The following is a 22,181-nucleotide window of genomic DNA, read 5'->3' as shown; positions in this document are numbered from 1 at the left end:
TATCGTTTTATCAATTCAGTAGGGGATAGTATATCTCCTAGAATTACTTATATAATTCGATACTCGTCTCTTTTCGAGATTTAAGGGTAAACCCTACGTTCCCTCTGAGTGTCGCCATTACGCGATAACCCTATCTTGGTCTTCCCATAGAGTAAAGTACTCCGGCTTGACTAGGCTAGTGTTTTTCTGTCTTCCCTCTTTGCCGGTGAGTATCCCGGCTTTGAATTACGACAGTAGCTCAGAGTATTCAGTCTTGATGTTGGAAACTCTACTAAGGGGGGAATAGTCACTCCCCTGCCAGTTTACAGTTGCAGACATAAGAAGCCCGGCTTCCCTAGTCCACAACTGAAAGTGGTAGTACAATTGCCGCCTCCTTCTCCCTTGTGGTCTAGAAGACATGTCTTTTATCCGGCAAGATCTTGACCTGAGGAATCGATATTCTTCTGCTGCCCAAGACGGCGCCGGTACAGAAACTATGTTTCTGAGTTGTGACCGGAAGTGGGAGGCAGACGTGCCGCCTTCTTCCGACACAAAATATAAGACATTTTTCCCCTCCCCTGTCTGTCCTTTAGTGATGGCCTAGTCGTCGCAACATCTTTGGCCGGTATGATACAATCTCCCCGCTTGCCGGGTGGATTGCGATGCCAGCCGGGCCCCTACAACGGCGGCTTCATTGCCGCTTCGACCTTCCCCCTAACGGACGCTAGGCTCTGGGAAAGGTTGTGCCGGCCATGACGGCTGCCGGTGGGAGACCCTTATGACTTTGAGTGTTCTTCAGTCCTCTCTTGGACTGCCCTCCACAAATTCTGGAACCGGCAACAGATTCTGTGGCTGGATGGAAGCTAGAATGATTACATTTCCCCCTTCCATTTGAATCCTCATTCTAGAAGAAGGCAGTAGGAACAGTAGTCCCTACAACCCTATTTATTGTACTAAACTATAATAATATGGTAGCCCTTCTCTCCATGCTTTCTCTCTCTCTGTCGGCTAGTGCCGTCAGGTACTAGCCTAGCCGGCAGCAGGCCAGCAGAACTACGGTATAGATTATACAGTAGCCAGTATTTCTGCAGTATAGCACAGACTGCAGTTAGAAAACTATAGTATATAATATAGTAGTATATATTTTCCAACATATTCTGTGTGTCCTTTCACAGTCCACTGTTGAGACCACTTACAATTCTGAAGTGAAGTATTCCTTCAGTATTCTGATGAGCCATAGGTCATCAGAACTTAATATTCTTATCCTACAATATTAATATTCCTTTATGGAAGGGTTAGTGCTAGTATACACTAACTCTAACTCTTAGAGATTAGAGCTCTTCCACCCTAGTTTTTCCCCGATAAGGAAATCCTAAATATTAATATTGAGAGAGGTCACAACAATTGCCCAGACAGGAGACACAGATATGTGTCTTTCCTACTTTCTTTCTAGCTTACTATCCTAAGCTATAATGATAATAGTAGTGCTAATTGTCTGCATGAACATATTTATCAGTGTGATAAATTACCCCATACTCATTTCACCTTTTCCTTTCTTTACAGGAGGAGACCAAGGTGAAGTGCGAGGTGATGTACTGTAACCACAAGAGTAAGAACTTTTGTGGTCACACCATGTGCAGGTCTCATGCCGCCTGCTCCATCGCAATTGAAACCTTGAGATATTGGGATCCCAAGGATTGCAACGTCAGCTCAGCCTTGATGACCGAGGGTTTCGGCGATCCCAAGTCGATGGAGTTGAGGGATGCTGCGAGGGAAAAGCTTCGGAAGTGGGTACGAGGGTTCCAGAAGAACTCTCCGGGACTGTACCTACCAAGCGAGCTAATAAGAAGCATGCTGTTCCCGAAGGCAACAGATGATGCCATCGTACCTCAGGCACGACCCGGGCCTCCTTGCAGACAACTTGTAATTGGGGCCGACATCAACAAAGCTCTGAAAGGCATGGACATCCATCAGGAAAGGATGTCTGAAGTGTCCTCGGACACAGAAAAGGATCTCCTTCAAGAAGATCCTGACAAAGAGGTGGCCCAACCACCTGGAGATGACGAAGATCTCAAGTTGACAGAAGCGGAGGACCCTCTTCTGTCTGTGTCGGCATTCCAGCCTGTGCCGTCAACTTCATCGGCTCCAACCCCTCCACTAGACCCGCTAGGCCAAGTAGTTATGGCCCAGATATCACAACTAGTGAACTCTCTATGCAAGGAAAATGTAGATATGCGGAAAAAATTCCGTGAAGCAACCCGCATAGTCACTTCTTGTGGGTCTTACAAACGACCTAAAGTGTCTGACCTGCCACCACGCCCAAAAACCAATCCCTGGAGTTATGCAGAGTTCATGCCCATTATGAATGGGAAACTCTATATTTCGGAGAAGATGGGGGCCATCCCCCTGGACGACATCCAATTCTGGCCAAACCTTGCGGCTTACCCGGAATGTTCCATCCGACTGAAGAGTGAGCCGGCGTCTAGGGAAGAGACGGAAACCAAAGAAGTAATGGTTTTTGACCACGACAAGGCACAGGCTCTCTTGACGAGTAGCCTGAAGAAGGCAGGGTATACCAACTCTAGAGTTTCTGTGCTGAGCAAGAAACACCCTTATTTTCTTGCTCCTTCATCAAGAGCTTTCCCCTTCTCGACGAAAGCTCTCCATCGTGTGCTGAAGGCAATTGATGCAGGCAAACCCTGTCTTACGCTAGAGGAGTGTAGGCCATTGTCTCTGGCCTTGCCCACTGATGAGAAGGATTGGAATGAGGTCCACCTAACCTTCTCGGTCTCGAAGCTCAACGCAGACATCGCAGGACAGTAGTTCAGTGAGAACCTCACGAAGCTGTCGGACTTTCTCCTGAGAAGAGACCAGGAGACAAAGGAGAGACTAGCCGCTTCTCTTTCCCTCCATAACTGCATGGAGATGTGCGCAGGCGTTGCTAGCACCCCAGACATGTACACAGTCCTGGCCAAGATGCACATGGCCACCCTAGTCAAGGACTTGTACGCTTTTGTGAAGGCCAGTCGGTGATTAGTTTGAGGTCAGAAAAGTGGGATAAAACGTCGGCATAGGATAGTTATCTTGCGAATTACTAAAAATCTGATTAAGATGGTGCTCCTCGAGTTCGAAGAGTCAGGATTTAAAGCACAGTCAATGACCTTGCGAATCCAAGAGGAAACAGTGTTTTTAGTAAGCCTCCTTTTAATTCTACCTGAGCTAACAAATAATGATGTTAGTCGGGGCTGAGTTGCTGCTGAACGTTTAAGATATCTCAAACTCCTCAATGGGCATAGTAACCAATACTCAGGGTCACTGGTTACAGAACGTATACTCTTAATCTGAAAGGGCCCGAATCTAGGGTCCAGTATCCCAGGGTTTTGTGTCTTTGCAATGAACTCAGGGATGAAGCCGAGAGTCACTTCCCCCCATCGCCTTGAATGGCTGATGTTGTATGAAAGACCATGAAGTTCACCGACTCTCTTTGCCGACGCTAAAGCAAGCAAGAACGTCTTCACAGAGACATTACGGTTTACTGCATGACGTAATGGTTCATAAGAAGGTTTTTTCAAGGACCTCAAGATGCGAACCACGTTCCAAGGAGGAGGTTTTTATCTCCAACTGGGGGCAAGCGATCTCGTAACTCTGTATAAGTAAGGAAAGCTCCAACGAAAGGAAAAGTCTACTCCATTTAATCTAAAGGGTAGGCTTAAGTCTGAGTGATAGCCTATTATACCGAGACGGAGGACTGTTGTAAGTGACCAGACATTCATTCCGTAACTTGTTGCGAATAACCTTTCTGAGAGAGGAGATGCTGGATAATCTCCAGGCGTGAAGCAGTAGAGACTGAACTGTCTGGTGAAAGATGTTCGAGTGTGATTATCTGAGTAAATCGGGTCATGGAGGTAGTTCTCTCAGGAGATCTACTAGAAGATGCAGAAGGTCTGGGGACAACTCTGCATGATGCCATAGCAGAGCTATGACGGTCATCATCAGGTTGTTGGATGCTCTAGTCCTGTTGAGCACACTCTTCATCAGACAGAACGAGGGAAAGGCGTACACGTCAATGTTGTCCCACTGTTGTTGAAATGCATCCTGTCATAGACCCTAAGGGACCGGGATTGGGAAGCAATACAACGGGAGCATGAAATTCAGGGACGTTGCGAACAGGTCCACAGTCATGAAACCCCACAAAGTCAGGACTTTGTTGGCTATCAGACAATTCGAAGACCATTCGTAGTCCACTATCAGAGTCGCTTTGCTCAGGTTGTCTGGGAGGACATTCCTTTCCCGGAATGAAACTAGAGCTGATAGGGACACCCAATGATCTTCTGACCATCAAAGAATCTCTACTGCAAGATGGCAGAGAGGCTGCGAAAAATTACCTCGTTTGTTTATGTAAGCCACCACTGTGGTTTTGTAGCTCATTAACACCACTGCGTGACTTCCCAGCAACTGATGGAACTGCTGAAGAGCTAGGAGGTCTGCTCTCATCTCCAAGAGATTTATTGTTCCTGTGTGATGAGAATTAGAATGTCCGGGAGATCTTCCTGTCTGAGGAGGGGTTTAGCCACTTCTTTCAGCCTATGTACTCTGTCGTCTGATGGGAAGACTTTCTGGAGGTGGTGTCTATAATCATACCAAGATAAACCAGTCTCTGAAATGGAAGTAGTGAAGACTTCTTGAGATTTATCATGATCTCCAGATCCTGACAAAACTCCAGAAGCTTGTCTCTGTGATGGAGAAGGGTCATCTCCGAGTGCGAGAATAAGCCAGTCGTCAAGGTATGGTAGGAGACGAATGCCGTTCCTCTGAGCCCAAGATGACACTAGGGCGATCACCTCTTTGAAGACCTGAGGTGCTGTCAAGAGACCGAAGCAGAGAACTTTGAACTGTTAACATTTGTTCTTGTGAATGAATCTGAGATACTTCCTTGAAGACGGATGGATTGGGATCTGGAAGTATGGGTCTTGGAGATCCAATGTGCACATGAAGTCTCTTGGCCTTATGGCCTGAATGACCGTGTCTGCTGTCTCCATTCTGAAAGGGGTTTGTTGAACAAACTTGTTCAGATGAGAGAGATCTATGACCAGTCTCCAGCCTCCAGATGCATTTTTCAAAAGAGTCGACTGTAGAAGCTGGAGAACTGTCAAGAACCTCCTGGAAAGCTCTCTTCTGCAGCATGGTCTGGACCTCGGCCCGGAAGCCAGCTTCTTTACGGATCTCTTCATATAGAAGCTTTATGGAATTGGATTCCGAGTCTGAAGAGGGAAAGATTTAGTGAACGGGACGCTATGCCCTACGCTGATCACAGCAATTGTCCAGGGATCAGTCCTATGGTGCTGCCACCTCTGCCAGAGGTGTTGCATGCATCCTTCCACTGGTGGTCAGTTGGGGGGGATTGCTCTCCTTAGTGGGAGCAGCCACTCCCTCTACCTTTTCTTTTCTCTGATGAACTTATTTCTTTTTTTATCTTTGGCTTGAAAGGGAAGTTTAGACACCATCGGTGGTCCAGAGGACCTGGAATTTGAGGGATTAGGTGTGTTTTGCTGATTTCTAGAGGGCTGAGGACCCCTTCTGTAGGGTTGGGAAGTCATGCCCTGTGAAGGAGAGAATCTCTGGACGATTTTCTCCACCTATCAGCTGCCCTGATAGGTGAGTGAGGATCTCTCGAGTGTCGAGTTTCTCAGGCATGTTACCTCCACTTCCAGCACCCGCCTGTGGAACCTTCCTATTATGGTATCCCATCGTTTGAGAAAGGCATCCACCGCCAAGTTAACTAACTGCGTGGTGCGACAGGAACTCAAACGTAAGGGTACCTGACAAAAGGAAGGATTGCAAAGACTTTCTTGTGGACTCCTTAGACAAATCTTTGAAGAGCACAGCACAGTCTGACCTAATGCCACAAACCATAGGTTGAGCCAGGAAGCAGCCTGAGTGGCATATTTCACGCCTCTCTCTATGTTGAGGAACTCAGATGCTGGGAAGGAAGCTCTCAATGAAGAAAGAGCTGGGTCGAAATTCCCCTGTCACCTGGGTCAAGAGTTAGGGTCGAGTGAGGTTCGTTTTCAATCTCATAGTAATTCCTTTGAAGTATAAAAAGAAGTGGATGAAATCTAGATGAGGAGCCTCGTATCAAGGAATGAGAAGTTCCTGCTATCTGCAAGATAGCTTTTCTCACGGCAGCTGACAAGCACATCGACCAGGGTAGAACTACAATGGTCTAAGGGGGTTTTTCAGTCTCAAAAACTTGGTCCAGGACCATTTCCTTGCCATCCTGGGAGGTAGTACCAAGATCTGACAGCTTCTTAAAGGATCTCATACAAGCCAGGACCTGCCAGAAGACATGTTCCGACTCTTTGCGGTCATCTTCCCGAGTGGAAGCTTGGACTCACTTGCCTTGAAAGGAATTCGTCGTCCGTGTCCAAGACATCAACTACTTCCAAGCTTTCATCCATAGAAGCCTGGGGTAGGTCAAATTCGTCAATGGTGCCACGAGATGGACCCGCCACAGAGGATCTCTTATTTACCTCCTGTCTTTGAAGGTCCCTAGTCTTAACATTCTTGGGAACCGCTTTCAAGTCTTTCAACTTCCTCCGAGGAGGAAAATGCTTTTCCAGGATGGAAGGATGTGGAAGAGATTGCGGTTATTTCGAGCCGCTAGTCTGAGGGACAGAAGGTTTGATGAGGATCCCCCTGAGTGATCCAAGATCTCTGCTTGTGAAGGGTTGGACAAGATCCGCAAGAGGTGGAGTGTGGATTTTCATCCTCCTCTTTAGTTTAGAGGTAAGCCTATGTCCCTCCTTAACCAGAGTTAGAGGGAGTCGCTCTAGGGCTTGCTCTAAACCAGAGGGTGTGATTTCCTCGGCAGTGGGTAGGGACGTAGAAGACTGATGTGCTTCGAAGGACAAACTGCTCTAGGGAGATTCTACCCAGGTGTCCAAAAGACCACCATGGCGAGGGAAACCCAATGTCAAACTCTCCAGCGGAATTCGCAGGGTAGCCTTGGCCTGAGACAGGCGAGGCTGTGATGGAAGAGCCAGGCTGAAGGACTTTTTCAGGTCTGATACTAAAGTATCATGCTAGGAAGGAAAGATGCCTCCCTTCGAAAAGGCCGGGGTCTTCTGCGGGAGTCCAGAGGGAGGAAAACGCCTTTTGATGGGGGGGGGGGGGTTGTCTAAGTGCCTGAAGTTCTACACGGGGAGAGTTTCTGTGGCATGAAGGGGTTCTCTTTTGTTGGTCGAACTGGCCAATCGGATGAAATGGGAATTCCTACAAACTTATTTGGAGGATCTTTCAATCCTTCAGGGAAGGGAATCGGCCGACCACTATGAGTATTCTTAGCCGAGGTTGTTGCCGAAAGTGTTGGGGGCCACAACCGCTTGCGATTCCGGGGCCTCACCTCATAAACCAACCGTGAAATTGGCCGATTTTGTCGTGAAATCACAAGATTCACGGGTGAAAACGCGAGAATCAAGCACTAAAGGTTGTGTTTCACGAGCGGAAACATCCGATTCACAAGCAGTAGGTGGCGATCGTGAAGGAGGAGCCCAATGAGCTCCTTCGAAACTCGAGGTCGACTAACACTTGCCAGGGGTGAGGACAGAGGCTTCAGAACCGGGGCGACTTGAATGGCGCGGTCGAATGTTAGCGAGAGTCTCGTGGGCGATCGTTTAGCTAAAGCACCCCAGGCAGCGAAGGGGACAGGCCATAGCTTAGCAGGATGCACCTCGGTGAGTTAGGCAGTAGGTAGTCCTTGACCGGTCGAAGTTCATTGTGGAAAGGTCTGAGAAGTAGAGCGCAGCGTGGATGTTGAACACAAGTGCCTGCGTTTCCTCGTGAAGAGGAACGACTAGATCGTCCTGCTTTTGATCGTGAGCGTTCTGCTTGTGATCGTGAGCGTTCTGCTCTTGATCGTGAGCATCCCCCTCGTCATCGTAAGCGTCACCCTCGTGAACATGAGTGTCGCCTTCGTGAACGTGAGCGTTGCCCTCATAAACGTGAGCTTCATCCTCGCGAGTGTGAGTGTGGCCCTTGTGAACATGAGTGTCACCCTCGTGATCGTGAGCATCGCCCTCGTGATCATGAGTGTTGCCCTCTTGATCGGGAGCGTTGAGATCATGAACACAAACGTTCAGATCGTGACTGAGATCGTTTCTAGTGATCTTAAGTGTTTATCTCGTGAACGTGAGCGTCAATATCGTGATCGTTGAGTTTGTGATCGTGAACTCTTATGAGGATGCCTTCGCAATGAAGAGCGCCGAGACCGTGATGACCTTTGGTCTCGTGAGCGTGAAGCCCTAGAGTTAGAACGCATACGTAAGGAAGAGCACCGAAATTGTGATGACCTGCAAGGCGAGAACATCCGTTTACATTAACTGTTGAAATCAAAGTGGTTTGTCAGGGATTTAGGGGGGGGCACACCCCACCTTGTTAGCAACTGGTAACAACCAGTTGCTCTAAGTTTTAATGGTTATACAGTATTCCAACTTTACTGTTATCATTCTCCTATGTAAAGCATGAGGATTTGTACTCTTGTAGGAACAACTCGATCTTAAGACTGGGTAGCACACCAGTCTTTACTGAACCTAGCTGACATGAGAACTGGAAAGGCAAAGCAGCTGCAGCATGTCTTATCACACACAGTGCCACGAGCTGCCATATCATTTCAATACTCAACTAAAAGAGCAAGACTACTACAAAGAAAAATGGCAAACCTTTAGTTTTTTTTAAGGGCGGTCATCAACATTTTTTCAGTTTTGAGAGAGAAGCAGTATGAACATCAAGAGTGGTTCCTAGAAACTCTGTAATACACACACATTTATTTTCTCTTCCCAGGTAAAATTCATAAGAATATACTGTAGATCATTAGTTGCCTTTTGTTCTTTTGGAACAGTAAACCAGTATTGTGCACAGCATTCTATAAATTTTCTGAATTCTACAACAGAAATCAATAGCATATACTGCACTGTACAGTACTGATTTTCCCTTATGAACTTTCTCCAATATTTTCGTAGCAACCCATGCAATCTTATGTCTCTATATAATTCCCCCATTTCAGTGTACTAATCTAACATTAAATTTCTTTTTCTACTTTCTTGGTTTCCTTCTTCTTTTGTTAGGTTTTCATGAATTACGCTAAGCACATGGAAGAAGAGATCCATGATACTGGTCCAATTAAGCATCAAATGTCATAATTACAGAGAAACGTACCTTTACCTATGTTGAGCCCTCCAACAGCATCTATTGCATTTATAATCTCACTGTGCGCTTTGACAGAATACAAAGGTGTTTCTGGTGCCTTCATATCAATTATTTCCAGCTTCCCTTCAAAGTCGCCAATAGCCAAGTGTCTGTCTTCGAATGTTGAAGCACCAAAGGTTCCTGTTAATTTTCAGAATTTAATGTTATGGGTATTTCTATTATGAGAATTGCAAATGAAAACAGAACTTATATAAATGCAACAATACTACAATTATCGATATAAGACTTATGACGTATTTACTACAATTTAATATTCAAAGCAAAAGTTCTACTTATTAGTCTTGGAAAGTTATTCAACAAACCTACATTAACAACAATGACATTAAGATGATCATAATAAAGTAATGGTAATTATAATTATATCAAAATATTGCTAAGATATTATACTACTACTAATATATTACAGTACGGTGACTTCACTGGGCAATGCTTAAGTCCATCTGCTCCTATAGGTTCTAGGACCAAAGTATGTATGAAAATAGTTTCTATGCATTAAGTTTGTATGAAAAAAGTATGTATGCAAATGTTCATACTGTACACTAAAGTTTGAATACAGATATTCGTATGGTATAGAGCGTATGTAAAATTTTTGTAACAGAAGAAGTTCGTGGAGCCAGAATTTAGTATAGAACAAAAATTTGCATGAAATTCTTTGTAAACAAAATATTTGTATACAAATGTTCGTCAGGGATGAAGTTGGTCTGGCAAAAACAGTTACTGTATGTGAGTAATTATATAGTGAAAGTTGTTTCATATGTGTTATGTACTTTTAAGAAAAATAATGGACGAAAGAGCAGTGTTCCTTGCTGAGCAAAATTAATTGTGGATTAAAAAGAGTGACATTATCTTCTTAGTTTTGGGCTTAATCTAAAAACAATTTGTCGAGTGCTGCTATAGCTTTTTTTTTTTCATAGAAATTTCCTTTAGAGATTTTCTGAGGGGATACAATAGTCTCGACTACATATTCTTTGTAAATGGTCGTGGCATCAATTCAAGTACTAAGGATATTATTGGCTGTTTTTTTTTTTCTTTAAATAGAAATCAAAATTTGTAAGACTTCTAACAGTATTGCCCACTGATGTTTACTGCAAATTTATTGAAAACTTGTAACTACTCGCTGAAAATTTGCTGTTCATTGGTTTCTATTGAAATTGGTCCAATAAGTTGTAAATTAATTAGTCATCATGGTATTTAAGAATATAGTTTTAAAATGAATTGTGCAAGTATTCTAACACAAAGTTAACCAACATTTCTGAGGGATAGATGAGTACAAATTATTATTATTATTAAAGATCCAAATATTCTTCTTACTTTGGAAAGCAAATGTAAAATATCAAAAGTAGGTATGGGAGCTTTATAGTCTAGTCAACTCTCAACTTTAAAACTATGGCATACAAATAGCCCCAGTAGCTAGCACGGGTACACATTTCCTCATTATTTTGATCAGTAATCTTGTCATTTTGGTCCGAGTATCATGATTGACATAAAAATCCTGTCAGAAAAGATACTATTACTTTTAGGGATGTAAAATGCAAACAAGGGAATTACAATCTAAGTGAGATCAAATTTTATGGATACTTTTGGGCAAACAGGATAGTAGCCATCGTCGAACTCGATTCTTTAATTTTTTAGCATTTACCTTAACCTATGAAGTTTTGATGGAGGTTACGTATTCACCATGTTTATTCGCATGTTTTCTCTGCCTGATCTTTAGGCTGTCTTCCTACCGACAAGGAATCTTAAATGTTTTTGATTGATAATAATGAAATTGGGTGAAGCTAGGGACTGGGTTTGGGCCAAGAAAGTGTTAAGTTAGTTGCCAATGAATCTGGATCTAGTATTTACAATATTTTTGCCTGCATTTTTAGAATGGGTAAGATCTTTCTTTCTAATTTGTATAAGACCAGTACACAGTATTTCATAAAAAAAAAAAAAAAAAAACACTACCTGCATGATTTTGGGAGGTCCTAGTCAATGATAGTTCCTGTGTTGGTGGTGGAGATCTGTAATCTATGAGTTAGTATTTTCTAAATTATAATTCTTGAAGGCAATTGCTCGACATGTCTGCGTGCTTAATGTATATTATTTTGCCTTAACGGGCAGGTGGCACCGGAAGATTGGTGATGGTGGTTGTCAGCTCTCAGTGACACACACCCATTTTTCATGGGTTTTACACAAAAAATTGTATAAAAATTGTCTGAAACGCAGCTATCCATAGGGACTTACTATGTTTTTGAACTTTTCCATACTTACTATTTTACCCAAAAAAAAATTTATACCAGATAAACATTTGCGGAAAAACTTTCAAAAGAACTTTATCCCTTACGAATATTCACATTTGCATACAAACTTTTTCCATACCAAAATTTTGTGTACAACAAAATTTTGTAATGAACTTTTAGACAATGATTTTTGCCATTAAAATACTTTTTCATTACGAACTTTATCCTGATCTACTTTAGTAAAATGACAAATTCGGTGATAATTTGTATCTTTCCCTAACTAATACAAACCTGTAATTATCTATTTGGATAATCTTTATTCTCACATCTGTGAGCTACGTCACTTTTGATTGCAGGTAGGCCTTCTGGGGGACAGGTAATGGCAGGCCAATTTATATATATAACAACAGGTCTGTATTAGTTAGGGAAAAATACAAATTATCTCCAAATTTGTCATTTGTTCCCATACTAACAAACCTTCCGTTATTTATTTGGATGACTCACTCTTAGGTGGGTGGAAGTCATAATTCTGGCATGTACATTAACCCAGTTTTACCTAGTACAGTATATGACTGCGGTCTAAGGAAAACTTTAACACATCGCTAAAATATACAAAGCGAGTACAATAGCGGCCTGAGCAATTCAATGTAATGAGTTTGCCGTATTCCATGAACTTATTTAGAGTTTATATACGAATAGCAAGACTGTTCCCTTTGCTTACCCCGCAGAAAACAATGGGGAAGTGAACACTATATAAATTTATGACTTATACTAGGCTACACGAGGGAAGTGATAATTACCTGCAGAGGTTAGAGCCAGCTTGCAGAGGGACCCATGGTGCTCCACCCCAAGGGAGGGGAAGATGAAGAAAGGAAAAGCCAGACATACACTCACTCATCCCAGTCTTAACCTGGGTAACCAATACCCTCAACCAACTGCTACTTGTCCATATAGAAGCCTGAGGTGTTTTTAAACCACTTTTTAAGCTGCCAACACAGAACCAATAGTAAAAGTATCGAGCCTCCTGTGGGCCCCATCTTTTAGATAATGGGCTGTGGAGGTATTTTGTCTCTTCCATACATCCGCTTGTAGTACTTGCAACATGGGGAAGTTGCGTTTAAATGCCAGGGAAGTACTGATTCCCCAGACGTCATGGGCTCTAGGTCGTCGAGCAGGTGGAGGATCAGTATCCAAGGCTCTTTCGATCACTTGGCGAATCCAGGATTAGACAGTGTTCTTAGTGATCCTCCTCTTTACCCTACTGGATTGATTGAAAGTTTTCTGGCATCTTGACATTAAGATCATTGATGCTAATTAACCTACCGAAGCTAAAAAATAGAGGCATTAGTTGGGGTCGTGTTGCTGCAGTGCATTTTAAGGGGCCGGACAGCTAATGCCATTTTTTACAGACAGGACTATAACATTCACACCACTTAATAAGGTGACTTAGAACATCTCTAGACGGCATATTATTTTTGCCTTGGACCTTCCGTTTTGCGACACCAGGGCCAATTATCCTGAAAATAAGTTTTTCAAATTCTATCGTCTCCCTAGATAATTAACACCTGGGATTACTATCCTATATAGACCTTCTATAAAATTAGGAGTTTTTTACTAAAAGTAATTGTTTTGTTTGACATGAATTTTTTCATTATGGTAAAAAATAAACCCTAAAAATCGGGGGAAAAAATTAAGAAATAAAATATATACAAAAAAAAATTGGAAAGGGCTAAATTTTTTTTTTTATAATGTATTTCTAAGTTACATACCAAATTTCAATGCTATATCTTTAAAACTAAGAGAAAAGATAGAATTTGAAGGTCAATAAGTATAGTTTTGAGATACAGGCGTTGTTTTTCTTTGTATTTTTACAAAGACAATATTAATAAATCATGATTATTATGAATTTTATGCTCTTTTTTGGGTATTAATAAACAAAAACAAAGTTATTCATCATAATTCAATCATAAATGACGATCCTTTTGCTCAATATTTTGCTTCTTTTGGCTCCTGTGAGGAAAGGCCATCGCTCCTCCATACACACCACTACCGATATTACCCTCTTCTGAACTCTTGATAGAATGAATTTTCTTCTTCCTTATGTTAGGAAGATGTTGAAATTGTCTTTTCCTCTTTGAAATTATAAAATTCTTGCCGAAAACGAGAAAAACAAACGTAAAAATGAGGGAACATCAGAGGTCAAACTCAGACATGTACTGTACTCTCTATGAGGTTTGTCGTAAGACTGAAGGGTGAAAGGTGTAATTTACCGGGATATACATTGTCATGTGACTCGTGGAAACTATACAATTGCCATTGATCAAAATTTCTTTTACATGAAAATGTAATAATTATAAAAATTTACGATATCAGAAGAAATACTGCATTTTCTTGTAAGGAACAAGGTATTTAGTTTATTGAGTTACTTTTACTTATTACCCTGTAACTATAAAAGTAAGAGGAATTTTGACAAAATATTTTGTATACGCATTCTCCATTGCCATACGAAGCTCAGTGAATATTTTCAGAATTTTTTGTTTTTCTTCCTACACACCCAGATATTGACATTCAGGCCATGCCCCTTAAGATAGTACTGTATCTCAAACTCCTCACTGGGCAAAGTAACAACTGATCTGGGTCTTTAGTTATAGAACGAAGATTCGCAATTTGAAAGGGCCCAAATCTATGGTCCGGCAGAACTGGATTTTGAGTCTTAGCAATAAACTCAGGGACGAACCTGAGCATCACTTCCCCCTATCCCCTTGAATGGGCGATGTCATACGAGAGGCCATGAAGTTCACTGACTCTCTTTGCCGAGGCTAAAGCGAGTAAGAAAGTCATCTTCAAAGTGAGATTTCGGTCAGTTGCATGGCGTAGTGATTCGTAGGCAGGTCCTTTTAAGGATCTCAATACGCAAACCATGTTCCTAGGAGGAGGCCTGATCTCTTGAGTCTCTGACTAGGGACAAGCGATCTCAAAACCCTGTATGAGTAAAGAAAGCTCCAACAAGGAGGAAATGTCGACTCCTCTCAGCTTGAAGGCAAAGCTTAAGGCCTTTCCTCCTCCGTGACTGATAAAGATTTTCCTCCTGAGGGTATAGAAGGAAATCCACTATTACTGGAATAGAGGCATCGAGAGGAGAGATAGTCCTTCAACGACACCAACCACAGAAGACTCTCCATCTTGCCTGGTAGACTGAGGCCGAGGACTTACACAAGTGTCCGGACATTCGTTCAGGAACTTGTTGTGAAAAGCCCTTCTGAGGGAGGAGACGCTGGATAGTCTTCACACATGAAGTCGATGCAACTGCACGGTCCTCTGAAAGATGTTTGCGTGTGGTTGTTTGAGTAGATCTGGTCGTGGAGGGAGTTCTCTCGGTAGATCTACTAAAAATTGCAGGAGGTCCGGAAACCACTCTGCAAGATGCCATAGCGGAATTAAAAGGGTCATCAATAGATCTTTGGACGCTCTGGTTTTGTTGAGCAATCTTCTCATCAGACAGAACGGGGGAAAGGCATACACGTCGATGTTGTCACACCGTTGTTGAAATGCATCTTGCCATAGAGCCTGAGGGCCCAGGACTGGAGAAAATAGTACAGCGGAAGCTTGCTGTTCAGAGATGTTGCAAACAGGTCTACAGTTGGGGAACCCCACAAGGTCTGGACTTCATTGGCTATCAGATAATTAAAAGACCATTCGGGGCCTACTATCTGAGTTGCTTTGCTCAGATTGTCCGCAAGCACATTCCTCTTGCCGGGAATGAATCAAGCTGATAGAGCCACCGAAATGTTCTAACCATCTGAGGATCTTTACTGCAAGATGGCATAGAGGCTGCAAAAAGGTACCACCCTCTCTATTTATGTAGGCCACTACTGTGGTGTTGTCGCTCATCAACACCACAGTGACCTGCCAGCAACTGATGAAACTGATGAAGAGCCAGGTAGGTTGCTCTCATCTCTAGAAGATTTATGTGCTGGTACCTTTCTGACTCTGACCAAAGGCCAGAGATTGTATGATGCAGAAGGTGAGCCCCCTACCTTTCTTTCGTGAAGAGCATCAAATCCAGAAGGGGAATGAAAAGATTCCAGTCTCGCCGAAGGTTTTCGTCTGCCATCCACAAACTCAAATCCGTCACCTGATACTTTGTTAAGGGAACTAGGGTGTCCAGTGGGTCAGAATGTTGGTACCACACAGAATTCAACTGCCATTGTAAGGATATCATCCTGAGGTGGCCGTTTAGAATAAGACGGATGAGAGAGGTTAGGTGACCTAACAGACTCAACCAACGAGAGGCTGAAAGAACTTCTTTGATGAGGAGGGGTGCAGCCACTTCCTTCAGCCTGTGTACTCTTTCATCTGATTATTATTATTATTATTATTATTATTATTATTATTATTATTACTATTATTATTATTATCATTGTTATTATTTTTATTATTATTATTATTATTATTATTATTATTATTATTATTATTATTATTGATATTAATTTTAAGCCTGTGTACTCTTTCATCTGATGGGGAGACTTTCTCTGGGATGCTAGGATGGTGTCTATGATCATTCCAAGGTATATCAGTCTCTGTAAGGGTTGCAGTGATGACTTCTCATTATTTATCAGGACCCCAAGATCCTGACAAAACTCGAGAAGCATGTCTCGGCGGCGAAGAAGGGTCATCTCCCAGTCTGCTAGGATCAGCTAGTCGTTCAGATATCGGAGAAGACGAATGCCGTTCATGTGTGCGCATGATAACACTAGGTCAAACACTCTGGTAAAGGCCTGAGGAGCTATCGCGAGACCGAAGCATAGAGCCTTGAACCAGTATATCTTTCCTTCATGAATGAATCTTAAATACTTCCTTGAAGATGGATGTATTGGGATCTGGAAGTAAGCATCCTTCAGATCCAGTGTGCACATGAAGTCCCTTGGACGTACCGCTTGAATGACTGTGTCTGCCGTTTCCATTCTGAACTGTTGGACAAACTTGTTCAAAGGGGAGAGATCGATGACTGGTCTTCAGCCTCCAGTCGCCTTTTTCACCAAAAAAATCCGACTGTAAAAGCATGGAGACCCGTCCACTATCTCTTGGCGAGCACTTTTCTGCAGCATGGTCTTGACTTCGGCCCTGAGGGCCAGCTCCTTTGCGGATCCCTTTACATAGAAGCCGAGATGCACTGGATCCCGAGTCAGAGGAGGGAGAGATTGAGTAAACGGGATGCGATACCCTAGGTCGCTCACATCGACCGTCCAGGGCTCTGCCCAGTGAACCTGCCCCCTCTGCCAGCGGCACTGTAGGCATCCTCCCACAGGTGGTAGATATTGAGGATTGCCATTCCTAGTGGGAGTGGTCACCCCAGCTGCCTCCCTTACCTCCCTTCTTTCCCTTGAAGGACTTGGTCTGCTTCTGTCCCTTGGACTGAAAGGGCCGTTTAGACACCTTTGAAGGTCCCTAAGACCTAGCAGTCGACTGGTTAGAGGAAGGTGCTTGCTGAGGCCGAGAAGACTGGGAGGGTCTACCATATGACCGAGATGTCATGGCCCTTTGGAGGAGAGAATCATTGGACGATTTCCTCCATTGCTCAGCAGCCCTTTCTGTCTCCTCCGGAACAAAGAGAGAAGAACCCTCGAGGGTGGAGTTCCTCAACCGAGAGACCTCCATTTTTTTCACCTGCTTATGGAACCGTCCTATGACGGTATCCCTCCTCTTGAGTATAGCGTTCGCCCACAGATTGACAACATGGTGCGACAGAAACTCGAATCTGGGTACCTGATAGTAGGAAGGACTCGGTCCATGAATCCTAGTGATCCTAACCATAGGACCAGCCATGAAGCAGCCTACATGGCATACTTCGCACTTCTCTCTAAGTTTAGGATTTCAAGTGCCGACAGTGAGGCCGTCAGAGAGGAGAGGGTCTGAGTGGAGACAACCTTCGTTATTATTATTATTACTAGTTAAGCTACAACCCTAGTTGGAAAAGCAAGATGCTATAAGCCCAAGGGCTCCAACAATGAAAAGTAGCCCAGTGAGGAAAGGAAACAAGGAAAAATAAAACATTTTAAGAACAACAACACTACCAAAATAAATATTTCCTATATAAAATATAAAAACTTTAACAAAACAAGAGGAAGAGAAATAAGACAGAATAGTGTGCCCGAGTGTACCCTCAAGCAAGAGAACTCTAACCCAAGACAGTGGAAGACCATGGTACAACAGCTATGGCACTACCCAAGGCTAGAAAACTACGATTTGATTTTGGAGTGCCCTTCTCCTCGAAGAGCTGCTTACTCTATCGAACAGTCGAGGGACATGGTGGCATGTGGTTCCCCTTCTATCTCGCAATATGACAATTTGTCCTAAGTTGTATTTTTCCTAGCTATACAAACCCATAACCATTTAATATAGGAATTCGCTTCAGCTCAGCTGAAACAGCTGAAGAGAAAGAAAACCAGGCAGTTGTGCTAATTGATTGGCTGGCGGTATGGGGTGGAGCGGAGCTCCTCCCCCGCCCCTCATGTGGAACATGAGAGGGGTGGTAGAGGCAGGCATTTATATTAAATGATTATGGGTTTGTATAGCTAGGAAAAATACAATTTAGGACAAATTGTCTTTTGTTCCGACACAATATATAAACCTCGTAATCATCTAATATAGGAAGACTCACTTGTTGGTGGGAGGTCTACCTTTGCTGCTTGTGGACAGCTAACTGCCCGGAAATAGACCTGGTCTCGAATGAGAGCAGAGGACTAAATCCACCTATCCCTGTCTCTTGACCCAACATGATGATGGTGGGGTCTGAGAGACTGGGAGCCGCCGCGCAATGTGTAAGAGCATCTCGCGACCTGAAAGCGTGAATGTAAAAGACACTCGACCCTAGGGTCACAGTGACTGGATGAACCTCCAAAACCAAAAGGCAAAGGGTTTATACATCCATCGTCTTCCCTGCCTAGCAGAAGACGGGGGGGAGAATACCTGCAAACAAACTCTAGCAACTTTACCAGGGAAGACTTGTCTTGATGTATTGAACTCCAAGGGAGGAGACAGAAAGAAAGGCAGATCACCTGCAGACTGCTTTCACATAGCCAAACATACCATAAAATCAAGACACGAGACTTCCCTGTCCCGGAGGAACTAGAGAAGTCAGACAATAGCTTGAGTCGCTACCACAGGGCCAAGAACAAAGGTGTCCAAGAACTTGCGTGTAAACTTCAAGTAAAAGGCCATAAAGGTGGTCTGGCCTTTCCAAACGCCAGCCTTCAGCACTTGGCCCACTGCAAGATTTCTCTGGAAAGCAAGTGTGGGGCAATGCCCCTGATCTCATGAGCTTTAACCCTCGCTGGTGCTTGGACTCTTGAGGAAGTTTCATACGCCTTGCGGATGTTTTCACGGATCCAGAAGGATATTGTGTTCCTCGAAACCTCCCTCTTGGCTCTGCTAGTGCTAACGAAGTCGTCGACATTCAGGTCTGAGATGCCGACTTCGCTTAAGATAGCGCCGGCGACACCTGACAGGACATAGAAGCCTCTCACCTGAACTGCCACTCGCCACAGCCGGTAAGGAAGGAAGAGTGAAGGCCTCGAATCTGGGATCGTGGATCGCTAGGTTCTGAGTCTTGGCCACAAACTCTGCCACAAAACTCAAGGAGATATCCTTACAACCCTCTGCATGAGTGACATTAAAAGAGAGGCCGCGTAACTCCCTGACTCTCTTTGCCGATGCTAAGGCCAGCCGAAAAACAGTCTTAAGGGTCAAGTGCCTGTCTGAGGCACGGCTCAAGGGTTCGTATGGAGCACGAGTAAGAGACCAAAGAACTAAAGTGACATCCCACTGAGGAACTCAAAGTTCACTCAGGGGACACGAGTGTTCGAAGCTCTGTATGAGCTTAGAAATCTCCAGGGCGTTGGAGATATCTATGCCCTTCAGATGGAACACCATTGCAAGGGCAGACCTGTACCCTTTAATGGCAAAAACCGAAAGGAGCTTATCTCTGCGAAGAAAGACTAGGAAGTCTGCAATCTGAGTCAGAGAGGCTCCGAACGGAGAGATACCCCTTCCACTACACCAATCACAGAAGACCAACCCCTTCCCTTGTAGACTGAGGAGGAGGATCTTCTAAGGTACCCTGATATTCTCACAGGGAGTCGCGAAAAGCCTCGCATTCTGAGGAGATGGTGGATAGTCTCCACGCATGAAGTCTGAGCGACTGCACCACCTGGTGGTACCTGTTCGACAAGGGTTGCCGAAGGAGATTGGGCCAGTGAGGTAGCTCTCTCAGTGCCTCGACTAAGAGCGACTACAGATCGAGAAACCATTCCATGTGTGGCCATAGTGGAGCAATGAGAGTCATCCTGAGTCCTGGGGTTACTGGGACCTGGGATAGGACTGCGCGAAGCAAGCAAAAGGGGGGGAAACCCGTAGCAATCCAGTAGATCCAAAGAATGTTGCAGTGGGTCCTCGAACGCAGCCATGGGATCTGGTACTGGAGAGCAAAACACAGGAAGCTTGGCGTTGTGCCGTGTTGCGAATAGGTCGATGCATGGTTTTCCCCAGAGGTCGAGTACTCGACTCGCGACCCAAGGGTGAAGAGACCATTCTGCCCGTATTACCTGGTTTCTGCGACTTAAGGCGTTTGCCAGAACACTTCTCTAGCCAGGAATGTACTTGGCTGACAAGGTTATGTGTTGACTCTTTGCCCACAAAAACACCTGCCTCGTCAACTGCTGCAAGGGATGTAAGAGTGTGCCCCCTTGCTTGTTGACGTACGCGACTACGGACGTGTTGTTGCTCATCAACACTACCGAGTGCTCTCTAAAACGGGCCTGGAAATGAAAGACTGCTCTCGAGACTGCCATCATTTCCAGCACGTTGATGTACAAGTGTTTCTCCTCTTCCGACCACACACCTGACACAACCAAGTCGTCCAGGTGTGCACCCCAACCTTATGTGGACGCGTCTGTGAACAGACGGAACTGAGATGGAGGAGGATTTATGAGAAACCCTCTCATGAGGTTCTCCTCGTTTAGCCACCAAAGGAGATCCTCCCTTACCTCGCATTCCATGAGGACCGGACGAGAGGGAGGATCGGTGGCTGCCGACCACTGGTCCTTCAGACACCACTGAAGGGAGCAGAGATGGATCAGCCCGAAAGGAACAAGCTTCTCCAGCGAGGAGAGGTGACCTAAAAAAGCTTGGCAATGGAGGGCTGGAAGTTGTTCCTGCGACAGGAACGGCTGCGCAACCTCATTTTGTTTGCTGATCCATTCTTCCGAGGGAAGAACGCGACCTGCTGCCGAGTTGATCAGCATTCCCAGAAACTTCACCTTCTGCTTGGGAATGAGGTTCGACTTCTCGTAGTTCACCACGATCCCCAGATCGCAACAAACTGCCAGAAGCGAGTCTCGATCCTGAATCAACTGCTCCTGCGAGGGAGCAAGAATCGCCAGTCGTCGAGGTACATCAGAAGGCGGATGCCACTCTAGTGGGCCCAAGCTGCTACCATCGTGAACACTCGCGTGAACACTTGGGGAGCTGTGCACAGTCCGAAGCACAGGACTTTGAACTGGAACACCGTGCCCTAGAAGGTGAATCAGAGATACTTTCGAGACGACCGATGAACTGGTACTTGAAAATACGCGTCCTTCAAGTCTACCAAACGCATTAAGTCGTACTGCCTGATGGCTAATAGCCAAGTGCGAACTTGTCAGCATCTTGAACGCAGTTTGATGAACAAACTTGTTCACGTTCAATGGCGAAAGGTCGATGAGTGGTCTCCAACCTCCTGTCGCCTTCTCAACAAGGAAGAGACGACAGTAGAACCCTGGTGATTGATTGTGTACGACTTCTTGCGCATCCTTCTCCAACATTTCCTGGACCTCCGCCTCCAAGGACAGAGCCTTCAGAGATGTTGGAGCGTACGTGTGGAACGCTATTGTAGTGGAGGATAGGGGGGAGCCGATGAAGCATGAATGGGACCTTCTACAATTCGCGAAGGGTCAACATTACCCATTCCTCGGCCCCGAGGTGCTGCCACATCGCCCAATGGCGTGATAAGCATCCCCCTACCTTCGGCAGCATGGGAAGGGGAAAGCCAATCTCAGTATTTCCTTTTCCCTCGCTTGCCCCTGTTCTTTCCCCGACGTGGAGGAGCTCCCGAGGGAGGCTGAAAGTCTGTTTGGGGGCAGAACCCTACTAAACAGGAGCAGGTCTCGGCTGCACAGGAGCAGCAGGAGCACGACCAGCGGTACCCTTGCTACTTCCCGTGGGCTTGGCCTGACTCGGCCTGGCTGCGGACGGTTTTGCGGGACCAGGTTCCTTGAAACTCGCACCCTACGCCTGGTGGATAATGGAGTCCTTCGAGACGAGGCGCCATTTATCCCGCGCGGCCCGAACCTCCTCTGGTGGAAAGAGAGAAGTTGCAGCTCTAATAGGAGTGTTCCTGAGTGCCAGGGCCTCTCCTGAACCAATCTGTCTCGCCAAACGAGCGGCTACTGCCTCGAGTTTTTTGAGGATTATATTGGCATACTGGGTAGCAAGCTGGTTCAAGAGAAAAGCAACAGCTTTCCCACCAGAAAAAGCCAGGTTCCTGTACTGCTCCATGTGTTTAGGGGTAGCGAGCTTGGTGTCCCCCGCGAACACTGTGGCTGTACCACACCAGTGGTCGAGCCATGAAGCAGCCTTGAGAGCAGCTACAGAGATGGACTCCATAGTTGAAATCTCAGA

The 22,181-nt window shown here is 44.8% G+C and overlaps 1 protein-coding gene across 1 annotated transcript in view; it reads right to left on the bottom strand.

Annotated features, from left to right (window-relative positions):
* The window catches only part of Wdr92 (WD repeat domain 92), a 74,967-nt gene that overhangs the window by 3,342 nt on the left and 49,444 nt on the right, over window positions 1-22,181 (bottom strand). Inside the window, exon 3 of the mRNA XM_068372515.1 lies at window positions 9,193-9,363. Within this exon, the coding sequence (XP_068228616.1) occupies window positions 9,193-9,363 (171 nt within the window). The remainder of the gene's footprint in view (window positions 1-9,192; window positions 9,364-22,181) is intronic.

Source organism: Palaemon carinicauda, chromosome 4 (assembly GCF_036898095.1).
Source record: "Palaemon carinicauda isolate YSFRI2023 chromosome 4, ASM3689809v2, whole genome shotgun sequence".
In the NCBI taxonomy this organism is placed as follows: domain Eukaryota; kingdom Metazoa; phylum Arthropoda; class Malacostraca; order Decapoda; family Palaemonidae; genus Palaemon; species Palaemon carinicauda.
This window is presented reverse-complemented; position numbering and strand designations above follow the sequence as displayed.